Consider the following 22936-nt stretch of genomic DNA (forward strand, 5'->3'; position numbering starts at 1 on the left):
CTTTCCTTGGAAACCTTTTCATTAAGATCACACTTTCCTCATAAAAGGTATATAAGGTATACCTACTGTGTTCATAAAAAGAGAGACATCAAAATACTTAAATGTTATACAACTAAGAAATATTATTAGAAAATGTCACTGATAACTTATTAATTAAGTTTTAAGACCCTTGATACTCTCTGCTTCGGGTATTTGGGGCATAAACTTCATACAATGTTTCAGAGGAAATTTTAGCACATTTTATGAAAGCTCAGTTAATAATAATAGATTTAATTATAATGTACGTATCATGTTTAAATTCACACAATTTCCTATAGTGCCTCATTGATTTTACACAGAATAAATTATAGAGTAAGGATAAAGTATTAAATCGTAATACCTACTGTGTTTTACTATTTATTATTTTGTATTACAAGAACTACACTTTCTTATGCCTGATAATAAAGTGTAGTTCTTGTAATACAAAAGAAGTTAATGATTACTTAATACGTTATTGCATTTTTTTCCTTTTCTTTAGAAAAAGCTCTTCCGTTTTGCCAAAAAAATTGTAGAGTCAGTTGAACGATTTTGAGTTGCAAACATAATGTAGGTATAACATTTTTTATATTAATAGGTATAAAAAACAAGCTTCAATATCATATTGTATCAATGGAATACGTTATACGATAAAAAAATGAAAGGAATTAAAAGCATTCAGTGATTATTCAAGGATCAGCTTCGAATAAATTTAACTGAAATTTGGAACAAACGTTTTCGATTTCAATTATTGTCTTCCATAAATTTGGGAAGCTGATGCCAACATGGCGGATTAGAGCCAAAAATGTCTGATACGTTGATCTAGATCTTTGACATTTGTTTAAATTTGGTTTACAAATAGAAGAATTTCGTATAAAAAATAGAAACAGAATTTAATTTTCCTTAAGTTAAGTGCTATTTGTAATCCCTGGTGGAAAATAAGGGAGTTTAAAACTTCAATTCATCCTGTACTAAGAATTTAATTCTTTAAACATTTGTTTTAAATGTTCTGTAGTTTTATTCATTCATTATTAATCCTGTCGTCTGGAACACTTGATAGCGAACTTAGTGACGAGCAGACTATAATAATCATCTTAAATCATCTGAAAATACTAACCTGTATTTTCTGTTTTATCCGTAATAGATATTTACATAATTCATAAATCTAATATTGATTGGTACTTTCGAACTGTTAGTATAGGTAGGTATCGTACGTGTATATCTTTACTAATATTATAAAGCTGAAGAGTTTGTGTGTTTGTTTGAACGCGCTCATCACAGGAACTACTGGTCCGATTTGAAAAATTCTTTCGGTGTTAGATAGCCCATTTATCGAGGAAGGTTATAGGCTATATATCATCACCTTAAGTCCATCAGGAGCGGAGCACTGCGGGTGAAACCGCGCGGCACAGCTAGTAATTCTATATCATTCTAATTACTTACACTTTGGCTTCGATGTATCGATAGATAATATACATTTTATTTAATGACTCTAAACAATTAAATCTAAAAATACGAAAACGCTATCGGAAAAACCAACATAAGACGATAACAAACATAGTGCTGAAATAACGTCCATAAAATTCGGAAAGAACACAAAAGAGAATCAATGGTACAATATAAAAAGATCAGTCAATGTTACACCCGTCAGAGTTTAATATTATTTATTATTATATTGACGAGAACTTTCCCTTTTACGAGATAACTTAGTGTAAAAGAAGTATAGGAGATGTGGGGAATAGTTGGGAAGTTGTTGTGTTACTTTATCGAGATTTTTTTTAGGTTACGGAAAAGATATAAGGGTAGATGTACTTAATGAGTGTACATTTTTGGTATGTAATCAGCTCCTTATGTTTCTGTTAATGTCTTAGATTAATGTTATGTAATTGTTTATTGGTTAATGATAAAACTGAGCGATCATGGGTTCGATTCATGGTGGTGAGGAAAAAATCGGTATATCGACAAACAAAAAAGATCAGTTGAATAGACGTCACAACAAAAATCCAACAAAATTCCATGCAAACTTGACTAAGAAATAGTACATTCTTTTTCTTGCACTTTGAAATCATTATACTCCATATATTATGTTCTATATATAATTATGATTATTCACTTATAATACCACAAGAGCTTCAAAATTATCGGGTATTTTCCGATAGGTTCGTTGCAAACAAATAAAGGAGTCAAGTTTTTAGTCAAGGCTAAAAAATCACGAGCGCGAAGCGCGAGTGATTTTTCCTGAAAAACTTGACGACTTTATTTGTTTGCAGGGAACCTTGAGGGAAATGCCAGATAATTTTTAAGCTCGTGTGGTATTCGGGGGATTATTTTTCCGTCCCAAATGCAATGATATTTTATGTATAGATACGTTATATACTCACAATATATCCAAAAAAAATGCTTCATATGCAGTGTCAGGCACACACAAATACAAGTTTCATTTTACTTAATTTATTACATTGACAGACTGTATAAGAGAGATGGCTATAATAAAATGATATAAACAAAAAAGACAAAGATAGTTTGTCACTTCCGCGCAGGTGTAAGCAAAAGTCATAAGAATTCACCAATTAAATATAAATAAACAAATAGTTGCCATGGCAATTGGCATAGACTAACGACACAGAAGGTTCAATGTTATAGATGTTTCGTTTCCTGCACACGTAAACAAATGTGACAATTTCATTTACTATTTAATTATTATTATGAAGTTTTATTAAAATGAAAAAAACTTTTTTGGAGATATAACTGTATTAAGCATTTATTACTAGCTGTGGTGTTCGTTTTCGGTCATCATCATTTCACCCGATAAACACCCACTGCTGAGCATAGTCCTCCTTATAGAACTCCATACGGACCGATCTTACGCTATTCGTTTCAAGGCAGTTCCCGGAACCCGTACAAGGTCATCACTCCAACTTGTAGGATATAATAATTAGTGGTGCCTAGATGAAAAAAAGTATGAAATAAAAGAAAAGGATGAAAGATAAGCCTTTTTTTATCTAAAACACAAATAAAATTTATGTTCAATAGCTATTTACAGAAAAGCAAATAGCATTTTTCGTCAGTAGCGATAATCTTTTCTTTAATGTATACGTATATTCAACATCATTTTTGCAAACAAACATTTTTGCCATCACGATTTCATTGTATATAATAAATAGATATATTTATTAATTACATGCACTGTGTGGATTTAAATATAAAAATAATCAAGTACATATTTACCCAAATCGAAATTAATAAAATAACCGTTATATATTCAATAATCGTATCTACATGATAATCTTTGAACACAGTGTGCGCTAGCTTTGTCACACTAGTGATTGAAGCAATGTTTTATCCCTTTCATTATTTCAATACAAGTGTCAAGCAAGTGTCATTCATTAATAATTGCAAATTGTTATTTTTGCTCTAAAATTATAATATTTTAATACATTTACCTGTGATATGATATCCCTCTATCTTTCTTTATTTTACTATCGTAATTTGTGCACTTTCTGAACACACAAGAAGGCATTATTGATAATTTTAACGTTTATATCAGCATGTGCGTTCGCTGTCACAAGTCACAATCTGACTGATTCCACTGGTCCCAATTAGGACCAATTCACGGTTTACGTTTTGGTGCGTTGGTAACGTATCTACCTCTTGTTTCTATATATAATATCATTGCCCAAATGTCGGTCAATAATTTCACAATTGAATTCAACCTGTCAGTTTGACGTCAACGACCCGAGAAAATTTTCAAAAAATTATCAGTATAATACCATGTAGGTTGTACCACGTGACGTCGAATGGTGCAATTCTATTGGTCGATATTTGGGTCGGAAAAATAATCCATATAATAGCGAATTGTATTAAATATATAACAATAGAATATACGCCATACCTAACCCGCCCACAACCATTCTATTATATAATTTTAAATCTGTAGACAAAACTATTATATTTCAATATATAAGAATGTTTTATATTAAAAGTAGCTGCTGCAAAATCAAGTATTTCCATATCTCATGCGTTGTTCTGAAGTTATTTATTGTGATGCCTAAATAACTATAAATTTGCAACCAAATCCGTCCAGTATTTTTTGTTCTTGGAAAAATAGCAAACATACAGACATCCCCACAAACTTTCTTATATTAAAATAGACTCCTCTCACAATAACATCTTCGAATATTTACAGTTTCGTATATAAACAGGAAAATTTTTACTAATTTTCAAGTAAAATTCCTTAATTATATCGAAAATAACAGCATAAAAAATACATATTTCATACTGATGTGGCACTTGCTTTCAGAGCAGAAATTTTCAACAGAAAACATGGAAGATAAATATTCAAAACTATGCAAAAAAAGGTATAGTCCTTTTCACGTAGGATGATTCCTGTGACACTTCGTCGTGTTCCGAATTACGTATTTTATGTTTAAAACGCAAAAATAATTTTAGTGCATAATATTTTTATTTTATGGCGGCATTATTACCAAAAATATAAAAATGAAACATCTTAAGCTTATAAATCAAAAACAGTATTGTTTATTTTAATATAATGAAAAATAAAATAAAATAACACAAAAATATAATACCTACGCAATTCGTGTACATGAAATGGATCGTTGAAAAATCATAGAGTTGGAAAACATAAAATCGGCGCCCATCTTGTGATCGTTTGTCAATCGAGTCAATCGTCTGTACGAGTGCCTCAGCCTTCTATACAAGTTGCATTTTTATATCGATACTTTACGTGGTATTCTGTTATTGTTACTAATTGTTATTGTTGACTTTTTTTTGCTGTTGTTTGCTAAGTTTCCTTAGTTAATTGTTGGCGAAATGACGAAAAAACTAATTTTGGTACTTTATTCAAATCGATTTCATTTCCATATAAAATATTATCGATTATCGGAAACAATTGATATGATTTCAGTAAAGACATCTCTACACGTGTCAAAAATCGATGTGTCACAGAAATCATCTTAGGTGGAAAGGACTATAATTGTATAAAAGCGAAAACGTACCTAAAAAATAATGTACTCTACTTACCCCTCTGTATTATATTATAATATAACTTATTTTTTTTTAAGAATTAGTGCATGCTGAATTTTTTTTTAATTACTCGTGTGATGGTGCGTTTACATCAAACGAACATAGAGCTAGAGCTAGAGCAAGAGCATTCTTTCGTGATCTTTTAGTGTAAATTAAAACTCGTATTCAGTGTTGTTCGGTATTAAAACATTAGATAGAGTCATTTCAAATAAATCACAACGAAAGAATCTACGCCTGTATACACTAAAATAATTTAGTATGGTTAGAATTAGTGTTGCCCAAATGCAAGAACAAGACGAGACTTAGCCAATCTTGGTCTTGGTCTTGCGCCAATACACCTGGTCTTGGTCTTGGTCTTGGTCTTGCGCCAATACACCTGGTCTTGGTCTTGGTCTTGGTCTTGCGCTCTCAGTCTTGGTCTTGGTCTTGGTCTTGCAGCAAGAGTCTTGCAAGTCTTGCAATTACCTATTAGTCTAGGTATTACTATTTAAGTTTACTTTAAATCTTAGAAAAACGTATTACAATTGGAACATTGTGAGCTTGAATTAACATAGCCATGGTAAAGATCAAGCAGATTAATAAATAACTGAAGATTTGATAAGAAATTCGAAAAATCAAAGTCTGTCTGTCTTGTTCTTGCTCAAGTCTTGCACGGTCAGTCTTGGTCTTGGTCTTGCTAAAAATACGCGGTCTTGTTCTTGGTCTTGGTCTTGCAAAAACGCAAGAACAAGACCAAGACTGCAAGACCAAGACTGAATTTGGGCAACACTAGTTAGAATGGTTGGATGATGTAAATGCGCCGTTATATGTAAAATGTCTTTTGATTAATCTATACTAATATTATAAAGCTGAAGAGTTTGTTTGTTTGTTTGTTTGAACGCACTAATCTCGGGAACTACTGGTCCGATTTGAAAAATTCTTTCGGTGTTAGATAGCCCATTTATCGAGGAAGGTTATAGGCTATATTTCATCACGCTACGGGCAACAGGGGTGGAGCCACGGGGGTGAAACCGCGCGGAGCAGCTAGTTCATTGATATTAATTAATCAAAAGACATTTTTTGATGAGTTGATTGATATCTACCGTGGTAGTAAAATTAAAAGAAAACACACTGAGGTAGCAATCGCTCGAATCGCATTACACACACGTTTCCTTGTTTATTTAATTCTTCTTGTAAATTAGAAATAACATAATTGTATCGAGTAATACTTTCTTGTTTATTATTTCTATTTAAATCGGAGATAAGTAATAGGGTTTTTTTTTAAATATACTCACTGTTTTATTAAATAATCATTAAGCATCTGTCTAATCTAACCTGTCTAAGCATGGTATCGCTCGCGAGAGCACATTTCTTTTTCTTAACTTATGTATATTTTATCAGTAGTTATTAAACGATAAAAAAACAATAAATCTTTACTTACTTACAGCTGTGAGCTGTTGCTTCACTCTGGGCATGAATAATCGGCGCTTGAGTATTGTATAGATAGTGCAGGAAACTGCACCATTACAATAATAAGGTGTTTGCTTTTTTATTGTAACACAATTTGTTAATAGCATTAATGTGAAATCTTTAATTTACCTAAAAAAAAATGATTTACAACAAGTTCACATAGGTATCGAATATCTATAATAAACCAAAATGTCCATCACATGTAAACACGTCGTAATTTAACCCTTTCGAAGTGCTTTCCTAATAGGTTTGATTAAACGGTATCCATTTTCCATGCAGAGGTTGTGGAGGTCGCATCCCTATCCTCTGACCTTTCGAGAACATGCTTATACGTCACGGCACGTCTTAGACAAATTCCTATGAAACGTGATTACGGTGATAAATGTTAGGATTATGTCACAGAGATTATGTAATAATATGTAGTATGTAGTTATCTCACTGTCTGGACTGATAATAATTTAATAAGTTAATGAATTTATTAGGGAATGTCAAAAGTGATTTATGCAAGATATTTCCAATAGCAATTATGATCAGACTGAGTTCAAATGAAAAGACAGAAAATAATATAAACCTTTATTGAACTTAACATTACTCAAATATTCATAAATATATTTTGATGTATTGTCGCCATAATGTTTAAAATCTAATTTTATTTGCTACCTACATTTTGCCATTGATCCATCGATATTCAACATTCATTATATTAGGTAAATAATAAATAAAAAATAAATACTCTTTATTCAGTACCAAGAAATTATATATAAAAAAAGAAACAGACAATATTATGTTATAAAGCTAAAATGGCGGCCTTATTACTACTAAGCGATTTCTACCAGGCAACCTATAGGTAGTTATTCTTATATTATTTTATACTAGGGAGAGTCATATTAATTAGCAGCTATAAACTAACTAATAGGAATTATAGCATTAATGTTAAATCTATAAAGGTACAAGTCCGAGACGGGCCTTGTACTTGTACTTGTACTTGGTCTCGGACTTGTACCTTTATGTTTACTTATTTTAATTCCGTGTACAATATGCGCAAAGCTTAAAAACTACCATTTGTTCACTAGTAAATTATACAGTCAATCAGCTCCTCTTTCAATACAACGAGAAACGTTAAAATAACTGACCCTTCACAGAAATGTTCCATTGACCTCATTCCATCAAAGGGAATCCTGTGTAAAATATCTTTCCAGGCAGATGAAGTAATGATTTAGTTGATAGTTGAGCCCCACTAGATCCCAAGTGCTTTGGCTATGACATAAATTCATAATAGAGAAGGACTTTTAGCAATCAACACAATAGCTACGTAGTGAGTCATAGTAGTTTTTTTAGTGTTTGATTTTACGAGAGTAGAAATTAAGAATTTTAACGGATTTATAACGCGATTTATTCATTATATTATTTTTCTGACGTTTCGCACACTTCGCAGCGAGCGCGGTCATGGGGAGAGTCTCTAGTTCTCCCTTTAATTTCTAGAAGTGATTCATAATTTATATTTACATATAGTTACGTAAATAATACGATTGTATGTATGTATGTATGTTTCTGGTAGGTAACACCCATATCCTCTGTTATGGTCGTCAATCAGGGCGACGCAATTTTCTTACTACCCGCACTAGTATATTATACTATCCATGGCACCAGGCTCCGCGTTTGCCTCCCTGTAACAAAAAAAAAATACATTTAAAAAATCCACAACTCGATATAAATTGAATATACAGACATTTTCAACTGAATGAAATTGAATAAACATAGACATTTTAAAGACTTCTCTTCATACATAGTTTTTGTAAATCTCAATTGCTAGTGTTTATTAAAATTATATTATACAATGTTAACATCACCCTAACACGCAAAAATACATTATGTTATACAATTATTATAAATAACATGGCCTTATTATTATCTGCAATTGTAATAACAGATAAATAATATGTTAATCAAATGTGTCATTATTATGCGGCTGGCAACCAGACCAAAATATAAACCAAGTTATAATTAATTTTGTCTGTTATTATTTACTCTATAATTTATGTTTACACATTAATTTATTAACATACAATATTTTATATTGTAATCATTCATTACACTAATAGCTAACAGAACCTAACATAGGAAATAGGAGCATGAGTAGAAGTTATACATTTAGATAAAAAATGAACTTTACGAACTAAGACAATTGAGTATTTGAATAAAAAAAAATATTGATTTTTTTTAATGTATTTTAAAACCTTATTATTAATAATATTGATATTTAATGCAAAAAACTCCAAAAAAAATGTTTCTATTAATTATAAGCAATTAAAAATTGATGAAATTTAAATTTAAATCACGTGACTATAAACGCGCCATGACTGGTCACCATAGATGTGACGTCAAAATGTTTTAGTTGTATACGTTTTTGTATCAACTGCAATGTGTGAAAACTAACATTATGACGTCACACGCGTCCGGGTGACGCTTCGGGAGTTGTCGGTGTGTTTTCGGTACTGGATTCAAAGACTAATTTTTTTTTGAAATACCTTTTGAATTATTGCAAAAAAAAAATTAAAAATATAGTTTTGGTATAAAACTAATATATAATCTTTCCATTTAGCACAAAAAAAAATTATTCAAATACTCAATTGAATAAAATTTTAATTGTCCTAATAAAGTTTATTGTTATGTACACAAAGAAATAAATCAAAAAGGTATAAGAGACATAGAAGAAAGACATACAAACATATAGAAGAATAAAAAGCGTCATAAACATATCCCTAAAGTCCCTCTGTATCTTCTCGAAAAGTGACAACTATCAAATCAAAATAAACTACAAGCAAACATCACAGTTCAAAATTCATTGAACGAAATACAATCTGTACTGTAAGAAATAGAGATTCTATCTATAGGAAGCATTGTGAAAAACGATATCAAATCTAAGTTAATTAATATTGCATTGCAGTATAGTCTAAGATCCAACATTGTATTTTGAAACATGTTCATTAAAGAAAGTTCTCATTGCTGTATTTGAAAAAAAATTTAAAAAATTTGTAACAAAATACTATAGCTCCTACAAATTATCATAAATAGATAAATAATTAATATTATGTATATATAAATGACTGGGACTACATGGAAGGCTTTGAAATCGTCACAATCATTTTATCCAATTGAAAGTTCTGATATAGGTAACAAACAAAATAAAAAGAGTGCCGAGCACACGTATCAGAAGTGAAACTTCTTTCGCAAGATTTAAATACACCAAAACCGTCGCCATGACGTAACGGTATTGCCATGACGCGACCTTGAAATTTTACTCTCAACGCGCCTAAAGAAGTTTCATTTCAAAAATACAGTACAAATTGAGAAGCTTGTCCTTTTTGAAGTCGATTGAAATAAGTTTTAAAGAGAAATATTATATTCTACTACGGCTAAGGAAAATCAACTATAAAGTAAGTATAAGGATCTAAATTTAATATACAAAGAACTTTGACAATATTAATATAAATAAATTGAAATCAAAGTATCATCTTCCGCGGTCGTGGACAGAACCTTTATATTTTTACGCTAATATGTTTATGAAATTTTACAATATAATAGGTATATGGAATTTAATAATATATAGAGTAAATATAGTGCAAAGATTTTATTGTTTTCCTTTTTTTAGATATTTTCGAATGATGTATGCGCGATCTGTCGATGTACCTAAATAAATAAACAATATATGAACTCAAAAAGGAAATACTTAATAAATCTTTAAAAGTTTTTATTATATAAAAGCTTTGTACATTATTGCTGAGTTATATAATATATAATATTATGTAATATTATATTAATTTGCTTACATCCCCGGTAAAACAGGGTCGAGCATCTAGTCTTATAATTATTGTACTCATACATCACCTAACAACACCAACTTTGTGAATAACTAGCGAGGGTAAAAGTTAACATAGGCCCTCGGACTATAATTATTTATATAAAGGCACATTTAAATGCAAGGATAGTCACGAAGGAGAGATGTGACTCGTTATTTGCTAATTGGACCACGTTTCGCAGTAATGTATCAAGCCCTCAGGTGTGTATCGTAGATACGGAATGATCTGGGGAATCGTTATACATTTACGTTTATCCGAATATTTTTTGAGCTTTTTGTTATCATGTTGAATTTATTATTAAATGTAGAGATACCCTATTTGGGCTCTTGTTCACGTCACAATGTATAACCCCATTAAAATATGTCAGATACTTTTCTTTATTTGAGCATATTCATAATTTACTTAATCGAGGTACCTTTCGATGTAAGCACAATGTAAGTGTACTAAATCTTATAAGACCTCTTTGTGAATGTTACAGTCATCTATAGGTAGGTACCAAGGTAGGTACTAATAATCTATACTAATAGGTACAAAGATAAAGGTAAGTATTTCCTCTAATATTAGTGTAGAATACCTATGTATATAAATTAAATGAAATCCGTATGAACATGTGTAGTCCCGAACTTAAGTATTCGCTTTTATAAAATGTTAATTAAGCGGGAACATGAATAAGGGCCCAGAAACTATTCGTGTGCGTATAATGAAGTAAAATTAGACCATACTGCTGTTATTTTTTACGTCCTTTCATTAGATTTTTGGTATTTCGTAGTGTGTGTGCAATCATTTTCTTTAGAAATAACTTCAGGACAAGATTAAAAATGCATATAAATTTGTTACACACGTCTAACAACTACCTAGAACTCGATTTGAAAAATAATAAGTTAAATACTAAAACAATACAGCAAATGAAGTACCTCCTATTACCGGCAAATCCGGGGCGGAACATTAGTCAAATTATAATAGCACATTATCCAAATATCGGATATTGTGTTAAATGATCGCATAATATTATGATGATTGTAGAGAAAACAAGAACTAAATGTGTATTCATTGTGTATTAAACCGTACCTATTGACAATGCCTCTTTCAGTGAATGTGGTGAACAATGACAATAAACACAAACACGACAAGAGGCAACTGGGTAACAATGTCAATTGTCGCTTAAAACTTCGATATGAACCAAGAAACAATTATTTCGCTTCGTAGTAGTTCCAAAGTTGCGAACCAGATGGCATTTTAATAAATTATTTCTTTGGGGAAATTTCCATTCCTGAAAATGGATATCATGAGAAAACTAAGCATTTCATTTAATTTTACGATCTGTCCGTATATAAAAGAAATTGGTTTAAATCTATATTATCATGGTTTCGTTAGTCTTTCTTGGCATAAATTAAACAAACTGGAGCTGGATAGTATATTTTATTCACAGACGAATTTAAATAATATCTCTTTAAATTAAAATAGTTTGTGTAGAGCTTTTAATGATATTAAATAGCGCCATCTAACGAAGACATGTAGAACTGATTCGCTTGTGCATAATGCACTTTCATTTTGAGAATTTAAAAGAAATATCATACGTAAAGCTGATACAAAATTTGCAAAATATACTTTATATCTTCGAAACAAAGTACATTATATAATAACAAGCTGATAGACATTATATCTTTCGTTATTTGTACAGAGATAATTATATTAGTAATATTATCTGCAGGCGTGAGTTTATCGGTCAACTTCTTTCAACGATTACCTCAATCTTGGAGAGGACGAAAAAAGGTTTCTCTCAGTTGAAGGAGTATTTACTACTATTTATAAATAAAACTCATATTCCAATCACGTTGTGACTATAGTGTTGTAATGACAATTGTATCTTATCGTGAATTTCAATGTCAAAATGAAATATAATACAGTGCATTATTTTCTATAAATTAATGAAAGTGTGATAAAGGTTATATTCCATGGTCTGATTTAGGGTGGAGAGGTTGGTATAAATTATGAGTGTAAATAAACAATTTTTAATTAAAATATTAAATGAATGTTAATAGACGCTTTCAGAATGGAACCGTTTGTCGAAATTTCGCATTCCGCTTGGTATCAATTGAGGGATGCATATACAGAGAATTGGCCCCGACATCTGATAGCCCACACTCTAATGAACACTCAGCTGAAATACCCCGGGATCCTCTCGTACCTGCAGTTGAAAATCTATTGCCCATTCGGCGAACTGGCCAATGGTATTATTGCGATTTCAGATAAGGTATTGCTCAAAAACTATTCTAATGCTATAAGAATAAGTACTTAGTAAATATCGAGTTCGTTGAATAAGCTCTTATAGAGAGAAAGCTACATTCATTGGCTAACTTTTTTGTAATTCCGGTTTATCACTGGGATGGAGTTACATTTTTAATTAATAAATAATAACTAGCCGATTACCCTGGCTGTCTCAATTTGCAAATAAATTAATCTTTTTTTACTCTTATATGAAAAATACCAAACATTCAAAGCCGTTAAAAACTAACAGTTACATAGCGATGCAATTGTCCTTTACCTCCCCTCAAAAGACTAGGAACTATTTACATATATATTTTTAATTACAGGAGGAATTTCGGCAAATTATGATCCTTCCACTAGATGATATTTCAATCATAGAAGAAAGTTTTTTGACGACGAAATTGATAGATTGGAATAAACCACTTTTAGTCCAATCAGCTTCCGATGAAGTTATTGAATGTACAAAAAGAATTAGTGCTCATTTCAATCTGGAATTCAAATTTGATGAGAAAGCTAACACGTATTATTTAGATAAGCAAAGCGCGCCATTCGAAAACCTGAGGTAATTTCTATGTTACACATATTTCTTTATTTTCCTCATGTCATCATGGCTATTAGGAATTACCCAAAAATGCTTGCAAAAATGTAATTTTTCCTTAGCGCTTATAAATATAAATTGATGCATCATTTTGCCTTTTGTACTGAATGACCTAAATTGCATTATCATATCCAATAATAACCGACGTAATTAAACAAATAAACAATTGACAATAGTCTCGAACAATAGAACTGGAACACGAGATGACCTACAAGAGTACATACTTTCAGTCATAATCTATACTAATATTATAAAGCTGAAGAGTTTGTTTTTTTGTTTGAACGCGCTAATCTCAGGAGCTACTGGTCCGATTTGAAAAATTCTTTCGGTGTTAAATAGCCCATTTATCGAGGAAGGCGCTATATATCATCACTCTAAGACCAACAGGAGCGGAGCCACGCGGGTGAAACCGCAGACCGCAGCTAGTTATATTATTTAAATTAACACTTTCCCCTGTTACAGCTGTCCACCCGATACTTATATCGGACCACTTACGCCAGAGCACATAGACTTGATTGACAAAACCTGGACATATACGGGTTCATGGTCTAGGAAATACTTCGAGGTATTGATGAAGAATGGTCTCACCTATGTCCTATATTCTATAAACCATGAACCATTAGCTTGGATAACTGTGGGTTCTGAAGGAGCCCTCACCCACCTGTATTGCCTTGAGCAACACAGACGAAAAGGTTATGCAGAAGTCGTGACAAAATATGCTATTAACGATCAGTTGAAAGACAACAACGATATTCTTTCATATACTCTGGTAGATAATGTGAAACCCCAAAAACTCTTCAAGAAGTTAGGCTTCCAATACTTTGGCAATGTCAGCTGGGTACTGATAACACCTAAATAAATTTGTTTCTAAATGTTGAATGTTTGTTTCATTTATTACCAGCTCCTTTGAAAGATACTATAAGAAAAACAACATTTATTTAGACATGTAGCTGAAATTAATGTATTTATATCTATATTGTTGGTTAATTAATATAAACATTTTACAAATAGTTACACATTTCCGGACATTCCCATCACAGACATACATCACATATTACATTAAAAAAAATACTTAAATTTTATCGCTATTTTAAACACGACTGTTACAGATCGTTGGATGTACATTGAATTGCAATAAATCCAGCAATAAAGTTAATACATCAATATTTATACTTATATAATAAAAAAATAACCTTTGTAAGTTATTTAAAAACTCTTTGTCTCGTTGTAATATAGCTTTTTATATTTATAAATTCACCTACAATAATGATAACAAGAGTAGGTATTCAGAATGTATTTCAAATTTCAAACAACTGATGATTCATTTATCATATCAAGCTTGATAAATGAGAAGGAAAACAGTAATGCAGTGTGCATTGATGATTGACCGGCCGTGGACGCGTACAGAGTACAGACTGTAATATTTTAAATCAAATTCCTTGTGTTCTGGTTGTTGCCATGTACGAAGACTCGCTAATATTTTTGCCTGTGGAAAGGTGGAGAGATCTCATGAACGAGTTTAAAAACTTATTTCCTCGAGGAATATCTGGGTATACCACTCTTGATATTGAATTATGCATTCTTGAAAACGGCGTCGAATATGGATTCAAAGTTTACTGTCCTTACGGTGATTTATCGAATGGCTTTGTAGGCATTAACAAAAAAGTGAGTACTTAATATCTCTTATAATTAATAATTCCAAAATTATTTTGTGATCAGATTATATGGATTGCATTGCTGGTTTCGTAGCGTTTTAAAGGAGAATGGCGAAACTGGGCCTAACTGTTACAGAAATCATAATATATTTAAAATTCATTATGTTATTTTTAGTAATTCTTGGTAAAATATTTACTTCAGATTCTATGGGAAAACAAATCTTTGAAAAAAAGATAATGTGTTCACTACCGGCATTGTTATTTAGATTTCTATGACTACCGGTCTTATCAAGCAGAGATTGTCAGTGTTGTCAGGAGTAAAAAAGTCGAATATATCGATTAATACGAATGAATGTCTATATTTTATTTTTAATTTTATTGAATTCAAATGCTTTATAAATCAGAAGCAAAACTTAACTTATTTTTAACACATATCTTAATTTATTTAGATCATTCTATAAAATAAAAACATGTTTTACTCAATAATAATTATTACATTTTTATTTAGGTAGCTGGCCATTAATAAAATGTCAAATTATTAATCATAATTGTGTCAGTGATGAGTGATTTGTTTATGTTTGTTGTTTGACATTTGAGTGAAGTTTTAGGCCCTCTTCCCATTACGATACGAATAGGCGATTCAAGTATCCTGCAAGTCTCGGAGACTATAGGTAAACCAGAATCTGATGGCAATTAGGGAAATCAAAATTTTGAGTGTGCAACCCTGGGGAAAATGGACTGAACGATCTTGATACTGCTTATTTTTTATTTTGTCCTCAATATCATTAGTCACATTACATAAGTGGACAATACTGTACTTATTTATTTATTCATACTTTATTGTTCTTACAATTTACAAATTGAGACTTAAACTAGGATACATTGTAACAAACGGCGGCCTTATCGCTAAATAGCGATTTCTTCCAGACAACCGGTTGTACTTAATAATGAGATATCCACGTAATATTTTAAAGGTACATACTTACATGTATAATATACAATTATACATATTACTTTTATACAGGTAATACATATTATTATTTACACATACCTATATTTGTATATTCATTACCAGTATGCCATGTGAAAATATCGATATAATGTTAATGTAGATCATAACTGCTTATAATTTTTTATAAAATAAAATAAAACTATGTTTATTTTCGTAAGTATTAACTTATACACACATTATAAAATTGACTTGGACAGCTTGGATTTGACGAATAGCCGTATTGGAAACTCCTTTAATAAGTTTTCATAAAATTATATTCTAATCAACAAACAATATTATAGTTACCTAAATATTATAATCTTTTTTAATTTAAAGTATCAAAACGGGTAAGTCCAATTTACCAAAAAAATCTTCAAAATTGAAAATTGTGATGTGTTTGACCCTTCTTCATCGAATGTTTTTTTATACACATTATAAACAACACCTCTTGCTTGTGATCGCAGCGGCTTTTTCGACATTTTCGAAGAATTTTTAGGCAAAATCCTAAAAATTATTCATCAACTGCAAAAAAGACAAATAATTTGACAACCATTTTGATAGTTGTCAAATAAGTTGCCACATGAAAATCTTATATTTCTTAAATATAAATATGCCATCAGATTCTGGTAGACCTATAGTCGCCGCGGAGTATCTCACATACATTTTTATGTAGGCTCGCACACTACGCTACTGGTATCCTACACGTCCGCGACTAGTATAGCACTACTCACCGTGTCGGTCGCTTTTGCATCGTGTCTCGACTCTCGCGCGTATCTCTTCGTTAGAAAGATAAAAATATCTAATCATCATGTTGTAGTTCTCGTTCGGCTACAAAAACTCTACAATTTATGTTTCTTTCAATATATGGATGAATCCAGTACTTCTTACTCTTACGTTGGCGTCTTCTATTTCTATAAAAAAGAAAAACTGCAAGAGCTTCTTCGTCACTGGAATTGCTGAATGCTCGACATAACGACGTAACTGTTGTTGCAATAAATAAATGAATTATTATTATTATAACGTCGGTCCACAAAAACGAGGCACAATAATGATGAATTTAGTCATTTTTCAGTCGCATAATATGCGAGCATCGGGTAGCCAGCAAATATCTAAGTAGTATTCTACGCGAGTATCGTATTCTAGAAGTATCGTACCTAATGGCAGAAGGGCCTTAGTAATGTTATATTCAAAATTGATCTTAATCAATATCCCAATATCTCTGCTATCCCATAGAAAAGATCTATAATTATTATATTCATAGAGTCTGTATATTTTTATCTATTTAATCACCCATAAATCATCAGTGTAACGATCAGGCCCAGAGTCCTATGGGAGTTTGCCATTCTCCTTTAGCAGATATAAAATGATTCTGATGGAAATAGATTCTTCGTAACTTGTCAAATAACTAGATCAAGGTTAAATTTCTAGCGCCTGATCAATCGAAAGAGCAAAATTGCTTACCTAAGTATTGTTGTCTATCTAACATATAGGCGCAGTTATATTTATGTTTCAAGATTCACTAACAATCATCTATAATATAATAATAATCTGTTATAATCTAATGCAATTAGTAGACTTGACTTAAATATTAAAAGCATTGAATAAACTATTTAAATATTATTACAACTTACGGGCTTCAGTGTCAAAAACTTTAATAATGTAGCTATACATTGAATTATCTAAGTATATAACAATATTATGATTTTGTGGTTAATATTTATTTTACAGGCTGAATTCAACGAAGTAATTATTCAATCCCCTAAAGATGACACAAGTGAGCTTATAAAAGCTCTTAAAGAAACAAAAATCATAAACTGGAAACAATCTTTGGAAATACCATTTGCACCACAACACATAAAAAATGTCTTGTTGGCAATACAGAGTGAAAAAAATTTTGAATTTACCAGTATTACATCAACTGAAACTTTTTATTTAGAAAACAATGCACCAATCTATGATATCACGTAAGTATTTAAGAATATAAATTATTATTTCTTAATCCTATTAATATTATAAACTAGCTTACCGCCCGCGGCTTCGCCCACTTTGTCTAAAACCTAATAAATTATATACTAAAACCTTCCTCTTGAATCACTCTATATATTAAAAAAAACCGCATCAAAATCCGTTGCGTAGTTTTAAAGATTTTAGCAAACAAAGGGACATAGGGACAGAGAAAGCGACTTTGTTTTATACTATTTAGTGATGCGAAAGTTTGTATGGATGTATGGATGTTTGTTTCTCTTTCACGTAAAAACTACTGAACCGATTACAATAAAATTTAGCACACATATAGAGGGTAACTTGGATTAACACATAGGATAGGATAGTTTTTATCCCGGAAATCCCACGGGAATGGGAACTATGCGGGTTTTCCTTTGCAAACGCGAGCGAAGCCGCGGGCGGAAATCTAGTATTTTTATAATATTCACTCGTGACATTATTGTATTGCCGCTGGTCCTTCATAGGTGTACAAAGCTTTGACCACATTATGGCAGAGCGCTTTAAAGCGCCATCACTTCCACACTGGAAATAATATCTATTGAAATCTATATTATACTCATATTATATTATTATACCTACATCTGAAGAGTTTGTTTGTTTGTTTGTACGCGCTAATCTCAGGAACAACTGGTCCGATTTGAAATATTATTTCGGTGTTAGATAGCCCATTTATCGAGGAAGATAACATGTAGGTTATAATATATTATCATCATGCTAAGAACGGATCAATGAGGGTGAAACCGCGGAACACGGCTAGTCTATAATACTTCTATACTAATATTTATGTATGTATGTATGGTTTTCACGCATGAACTACTGGACCAATTTCAAAAATTCTTTCACCATTAGAAAGCTGCATCTTCACTGAGCAACATAGGATAGGTTTTATCCCGGAAATCCCACGGGAACGGGAACTATGGGGGTTTTTCTTTGAAAACGCGGGCGAGGCCAAAGGCAGAAAAGTAGTAACAAATAAACGTGAAATTATAAAAATATGCATTTACACCTTATATTTAGTCTTGTACTATTAAAAAATGTGTAGGAATATATTAATATAATAATTAACCTGATAAAGTTTGACCCTGTTACGTTACATATGTAACGTTTTACCACGATTTACGAAATTAGAACAACTAGCTGTGTGGGTGAAAGAAAGCTGTATTTTATGGCTTCACGCTTCATTTGGATTTATAACCTTTTTAAGACATTGCATAGCTTCTATCGCGGACCTGGAGCGCGGGGACCGAATCCAGAAATTCCGTAACGAAAAAACCTCACGCTCCCCACTCCGACGGGCACGGAGGTGTGGCTTGAACGCATGCTATGCAATAGCTTTACAGCGGCAGTCCCCGAGTGCCACACGTGTGGCCACACGTCTTTTTTTAATTAAAACCAACATATTAAAAAAATGCCTGGAAGAGATCGCTTGAAAGCGATAAGGCCGCCTATTTAACATGTGTACCTATCTATATGTTTTTCTCTTATCTTCTGTACCTATGTGTGTGTTAAATAAAGAATTAAAATAAATAAATAAATAAATAAATATTATCATCATAATATTATAATAATATATTATGATATTTCGTGAAAAATTATTGATAGAAACGATCTGTATAAACATATTATTTGGCAATATTTTAGAACAAAGTACAAATTATTTTGCTACATAGGTACAGTTCAAAATACTATTGACATAACTTCGATGTCATAACAGGGTATTAGGTCGTTGCTTTTATATGATCACTAAGTAAATTGCATTGCTATTTATAAAACATTTAATCATTAAATAAAGTGCATAATTATATGGCAATAAAATTAAAATTACATTCTATATCTATATTGTGATATTGTGAAGGATATCTGAAAATAATTATAAGGAAAGTCAAAGAATTTATGATGTATGCATGCAATTTACTCATAGGTAGATAAAAAGATTATATTTTTTACTTGACTATAATAAACTAGCTTTCCGCCCGCGGCTTCGCCCGCGTTTTCAAAGAAAAACCCGCATAGTTCCCGGTCCCGTGGGATTCCAGGATAAAACCTAATGTTATGTGTTAATCCAAGTTACCCTCTATATGTGTGCTAAATTTCATTGTAATCGGTTCAGTAGTATTGTCGTGAAAGAGTAGCAAACTCACACATACACATCGTCACAAACTTTCGAATAAAATTTATAATATTAGTAGGATGCAATTACTATTTTTAACTTCCCTTTTCCTGAGAAGGGTGTTTCCCCACCAACAATGTGTGAGAATGTGTAGTGAGGAATGTGTTTGTAAAGAACCAATCAAATCGCTTCATTCAATTTGAAGTTTGATGCGTTTAGCGTTTGAAGCGATACTATTGGTTATTTACAAACATTATATCTAATATATAAAAATCAATGCCACTTTTCGTTGTAATTCCATAACTCGAGAACGGCTGAACCGATTTCGATAATTCTTTTTTTATTATATTCCTTGAAGTACGAGGATGGTTCTTATGTAGAGAAAACGTTAATATGTACCACGGGCGAAGCCGGGGCGGACCGCTAGTCTAATATATAAAAATCAATGCCACTTTTCGTTGTAATTCCATAACTCGAGAACGGCTGAACCGATTTCGATAATTCTTTTTTTATTATATTCCTTGAAGTACGAGGATGGTTCTTATGTAGAGAAAACGTTAATATGTACCACGGGCGAAGCCGGGGCGGACCGCTAGTTATGTATAAGACTCTTACTCTATATTGTAATAAGACTCTTTCTAGAGACTCTTAATTCAAATTTCAGTTAAAATTTATTTATTTATTTATTTATTTATACTCTTTATTGTGCTGCCAAAATACATACAATACAAACAAAACTTATTCTAAAAGAAAAACAGCACAGAAGGCGGCCTTATCACTCAAGAGTGATCTCTTCCAGGCAACCAACTGATAGAAGGATAAATAATAAACTAGAAATAGGAGGTAGGTTGGTAGAAAGTATACGCAAAGATAAATAAATAATAATGTTATATAAAGATAATAAAAATATTATTTAATAAAGATTATAAACTAAATACTATAAAATAAAACATACATAAAAAAATAAACATATCATATGTAAAATATATATATGTACATACATATTATAAATACATATACAATAATACATATAAAATAATAAAAGACAAAGAACAAGGAGTCATTAGAGAAATAATATACATACATATAATAATACATAATTATTATAATGAGCTAAATATGCTATACCGAGTCAAAAGCCAGATTTGAGTAATGATTTCGGACGAGATTTTTAAAACAAGTTAGGGATTGAGCTTGTCTGATGTTTATCGGCAGTTCATTCCAGAGGTTTATGGCAGTGACTGTAAAGGAATTACCAAAGAAATGTGTTCGATGAAAAGGAGTAGACAGAACAAGCCTATCGACCGAACGAAGAGAATAGCTTTCACAATGCAGGAAGTTAAATTTCATTTTGAGATAGGAGGGGGTCTTGGGGTCAAAAAGGATACGATACTACGACGATATATATAATTTAATTGTGATGAACTTGCTTTTTAACATGCTTTTATTAGCTTTATTATATTATGTGTACGTATCCGACTCTTTTAGACACGATACGATTAAAACCACTTTCAACAGAGCGATTTAATTCAAACTTTTTAAGGATCGGTGACATAATTATTATTACAATAATTTCATGAGGTTATCTTATTCAAGCGTGTTTCTATTTTTAAACTACATTTATAACTTTTTATTTCAATTTTCAGATTACCACCAGGGTTTTCATTCAAGTTGTTACCTATAGAGTATGTAAAACTAGTAGATGATGTTTGGCCACATCGCTACCCATCTTCGGTGTGGTACTTCGAGCTGCTAATAAAAGCCAAACTTGGTTATGGACTATTCAATAACAACGAACTTATAGCCTGGTGTTTTGTCAAGGAAATGGGCGCACTTGGACACCTCTATACATTAGAACAACACAGAAGAAAGGGTTATGGTGAAATGGTACTGAAGCTAATGTCAAATAGATTGAGAGAAGAAGGCAAACAGGTCGTGGCGTTTTGCGTTGTTGGCAATCAGAGTGCTAGGAATATGTACGTGAAACTCGGGTTTAGTTTGACGGAGACCGTCCATTGGTGTAATATTAAACCTATATCAAACGATTGAGTGATTTTACAGTATTTAAATATGAAAATTGTTTATTATTGTGCAGCAATTGTGATAAAAACATAGAAAGTAGGTTAGTCCTTTTGCAAATTATTCACTCTTAGTAGAGAACAGAAATGTATGTAACACTTGTAATTCTAGGAATTCATTAAAACTCGACCTCTTTCTTTACGTTTGTATTATTTTCTTTTACTTTTATACAAGTGCTTCTGAAGTGTAAATTGGATTTTACAAAATAACTTTATATTAGTTAAGTACATATTTGTGGAGCAGGGTTGATAATATATGAGGTTTCATTGTTTAAATAAGTACTGTATTTATTATACTGAGCCATTTTAATCTAGTTAGTATTTTTCTCATATTTTTCTATTCATATAATTGTAAAATTCAAAATAAATTATTTTAATAATATTTTGTGTTTTACTTAATACATTGTGAACAGAGTACGCATAACTTATATTTCATTTAATATCCGATTAAATTATTATCTCATTAAAAAAAAACACATTAAATAACGATAAATTATTCCTTAGATCTTTCTCTACAACCGCCAATTTACATATTTTCTTTGAGTCAATATTGAATCAAAATAAATCATTTAATAAATGTTCATCGCGTAATATGTTAAACACTTCATTATATAAGTATTACGAGAATTACCATAAGAATCTAGGTTACTAAATCCCTTATAGGTGAGTCGATTTATGGGACCTTTAGCCTACTACAATATAACCAAATTATCGTATGGACTCATTCTTCGATTGCATCACTGCAGATAGCTTGAGAATCGTTATTTAGAACTTGTTTTGTATTTTAAGAAAAAAAATTTAAGTATGAATTTAAGGTACTCCATCCATACTTATAGGTAGGTACTTATCACTTTATCAGACACTA

The 22936-nt window shown here is 31.3% G+C and overlaps 2 protein-coding genes across 3 annotated transcripts; both read left to right on the forward strand.

The window, feature by feature from the left end:
- The first annotated feature begins 12094 nt into the window (after positions 1-12094).
- LOC123699056 lies at positions 12095-14112 on the forward strand. 2 transcript variants are annotated; one of them, XM_045645915.1, is made up of 4 exons: positions 12095-12345; positions 12410-12621; positions 12962-13197; positions 13696-14112. In XM_045645915.1, the coding sequence occupies exons 2-4, from the start codon at positions 12421-12423 to the stop codon at positions 14090-14092; spliced, it is 834 nt and encodes a 277-aa protein (XP_045501871.1). In that variant the 5' UTR covers positions 12095-12345; positions 12410-12420; the 3' UTR covers positions 14093-14112. The 2 variants fall into 2 exon arrangements, with proteins under 2 accessions (XP_045501871.1, XP_045501872.1); XM_045645916.1 differs by having other exon boundaries at positions 12420-12621.
- A 505-nt stretch (positions 14113-14617) lies between these two features.
- LOC123699057 lies at positions 14618-22453 on the forward strand. Its single transcript, XM_045645917.1, has 3 exons — positions 14618-14898; positions 17608-17843; positions 21640-22453. The coding sequence occupies exons 1-3, from the start codon at positions 14692-14694 to the stop codon at positions 22040-22042; spliced, it is 846 nt and encodes a 281-aa protein (XP_045501873.1). The 5' UTR covers positions 14618-14691; the 3' UTR covers positions 22043-22453.
- Positions 22454-22936: the final 483 nt, after the last annotated feature.

Source organism: Colias croceus, chromosome 17 (assembly GCF_905220415.1).
Source record: "Colias croceus chromosome 17, ilColCroc2.1".
NCBI classification, from domain to species: Eukaryota; Metazoa; Arthropoda; class Insecta; order Lepidoptera; family Pieridae; genus Colias; species Colias croceus.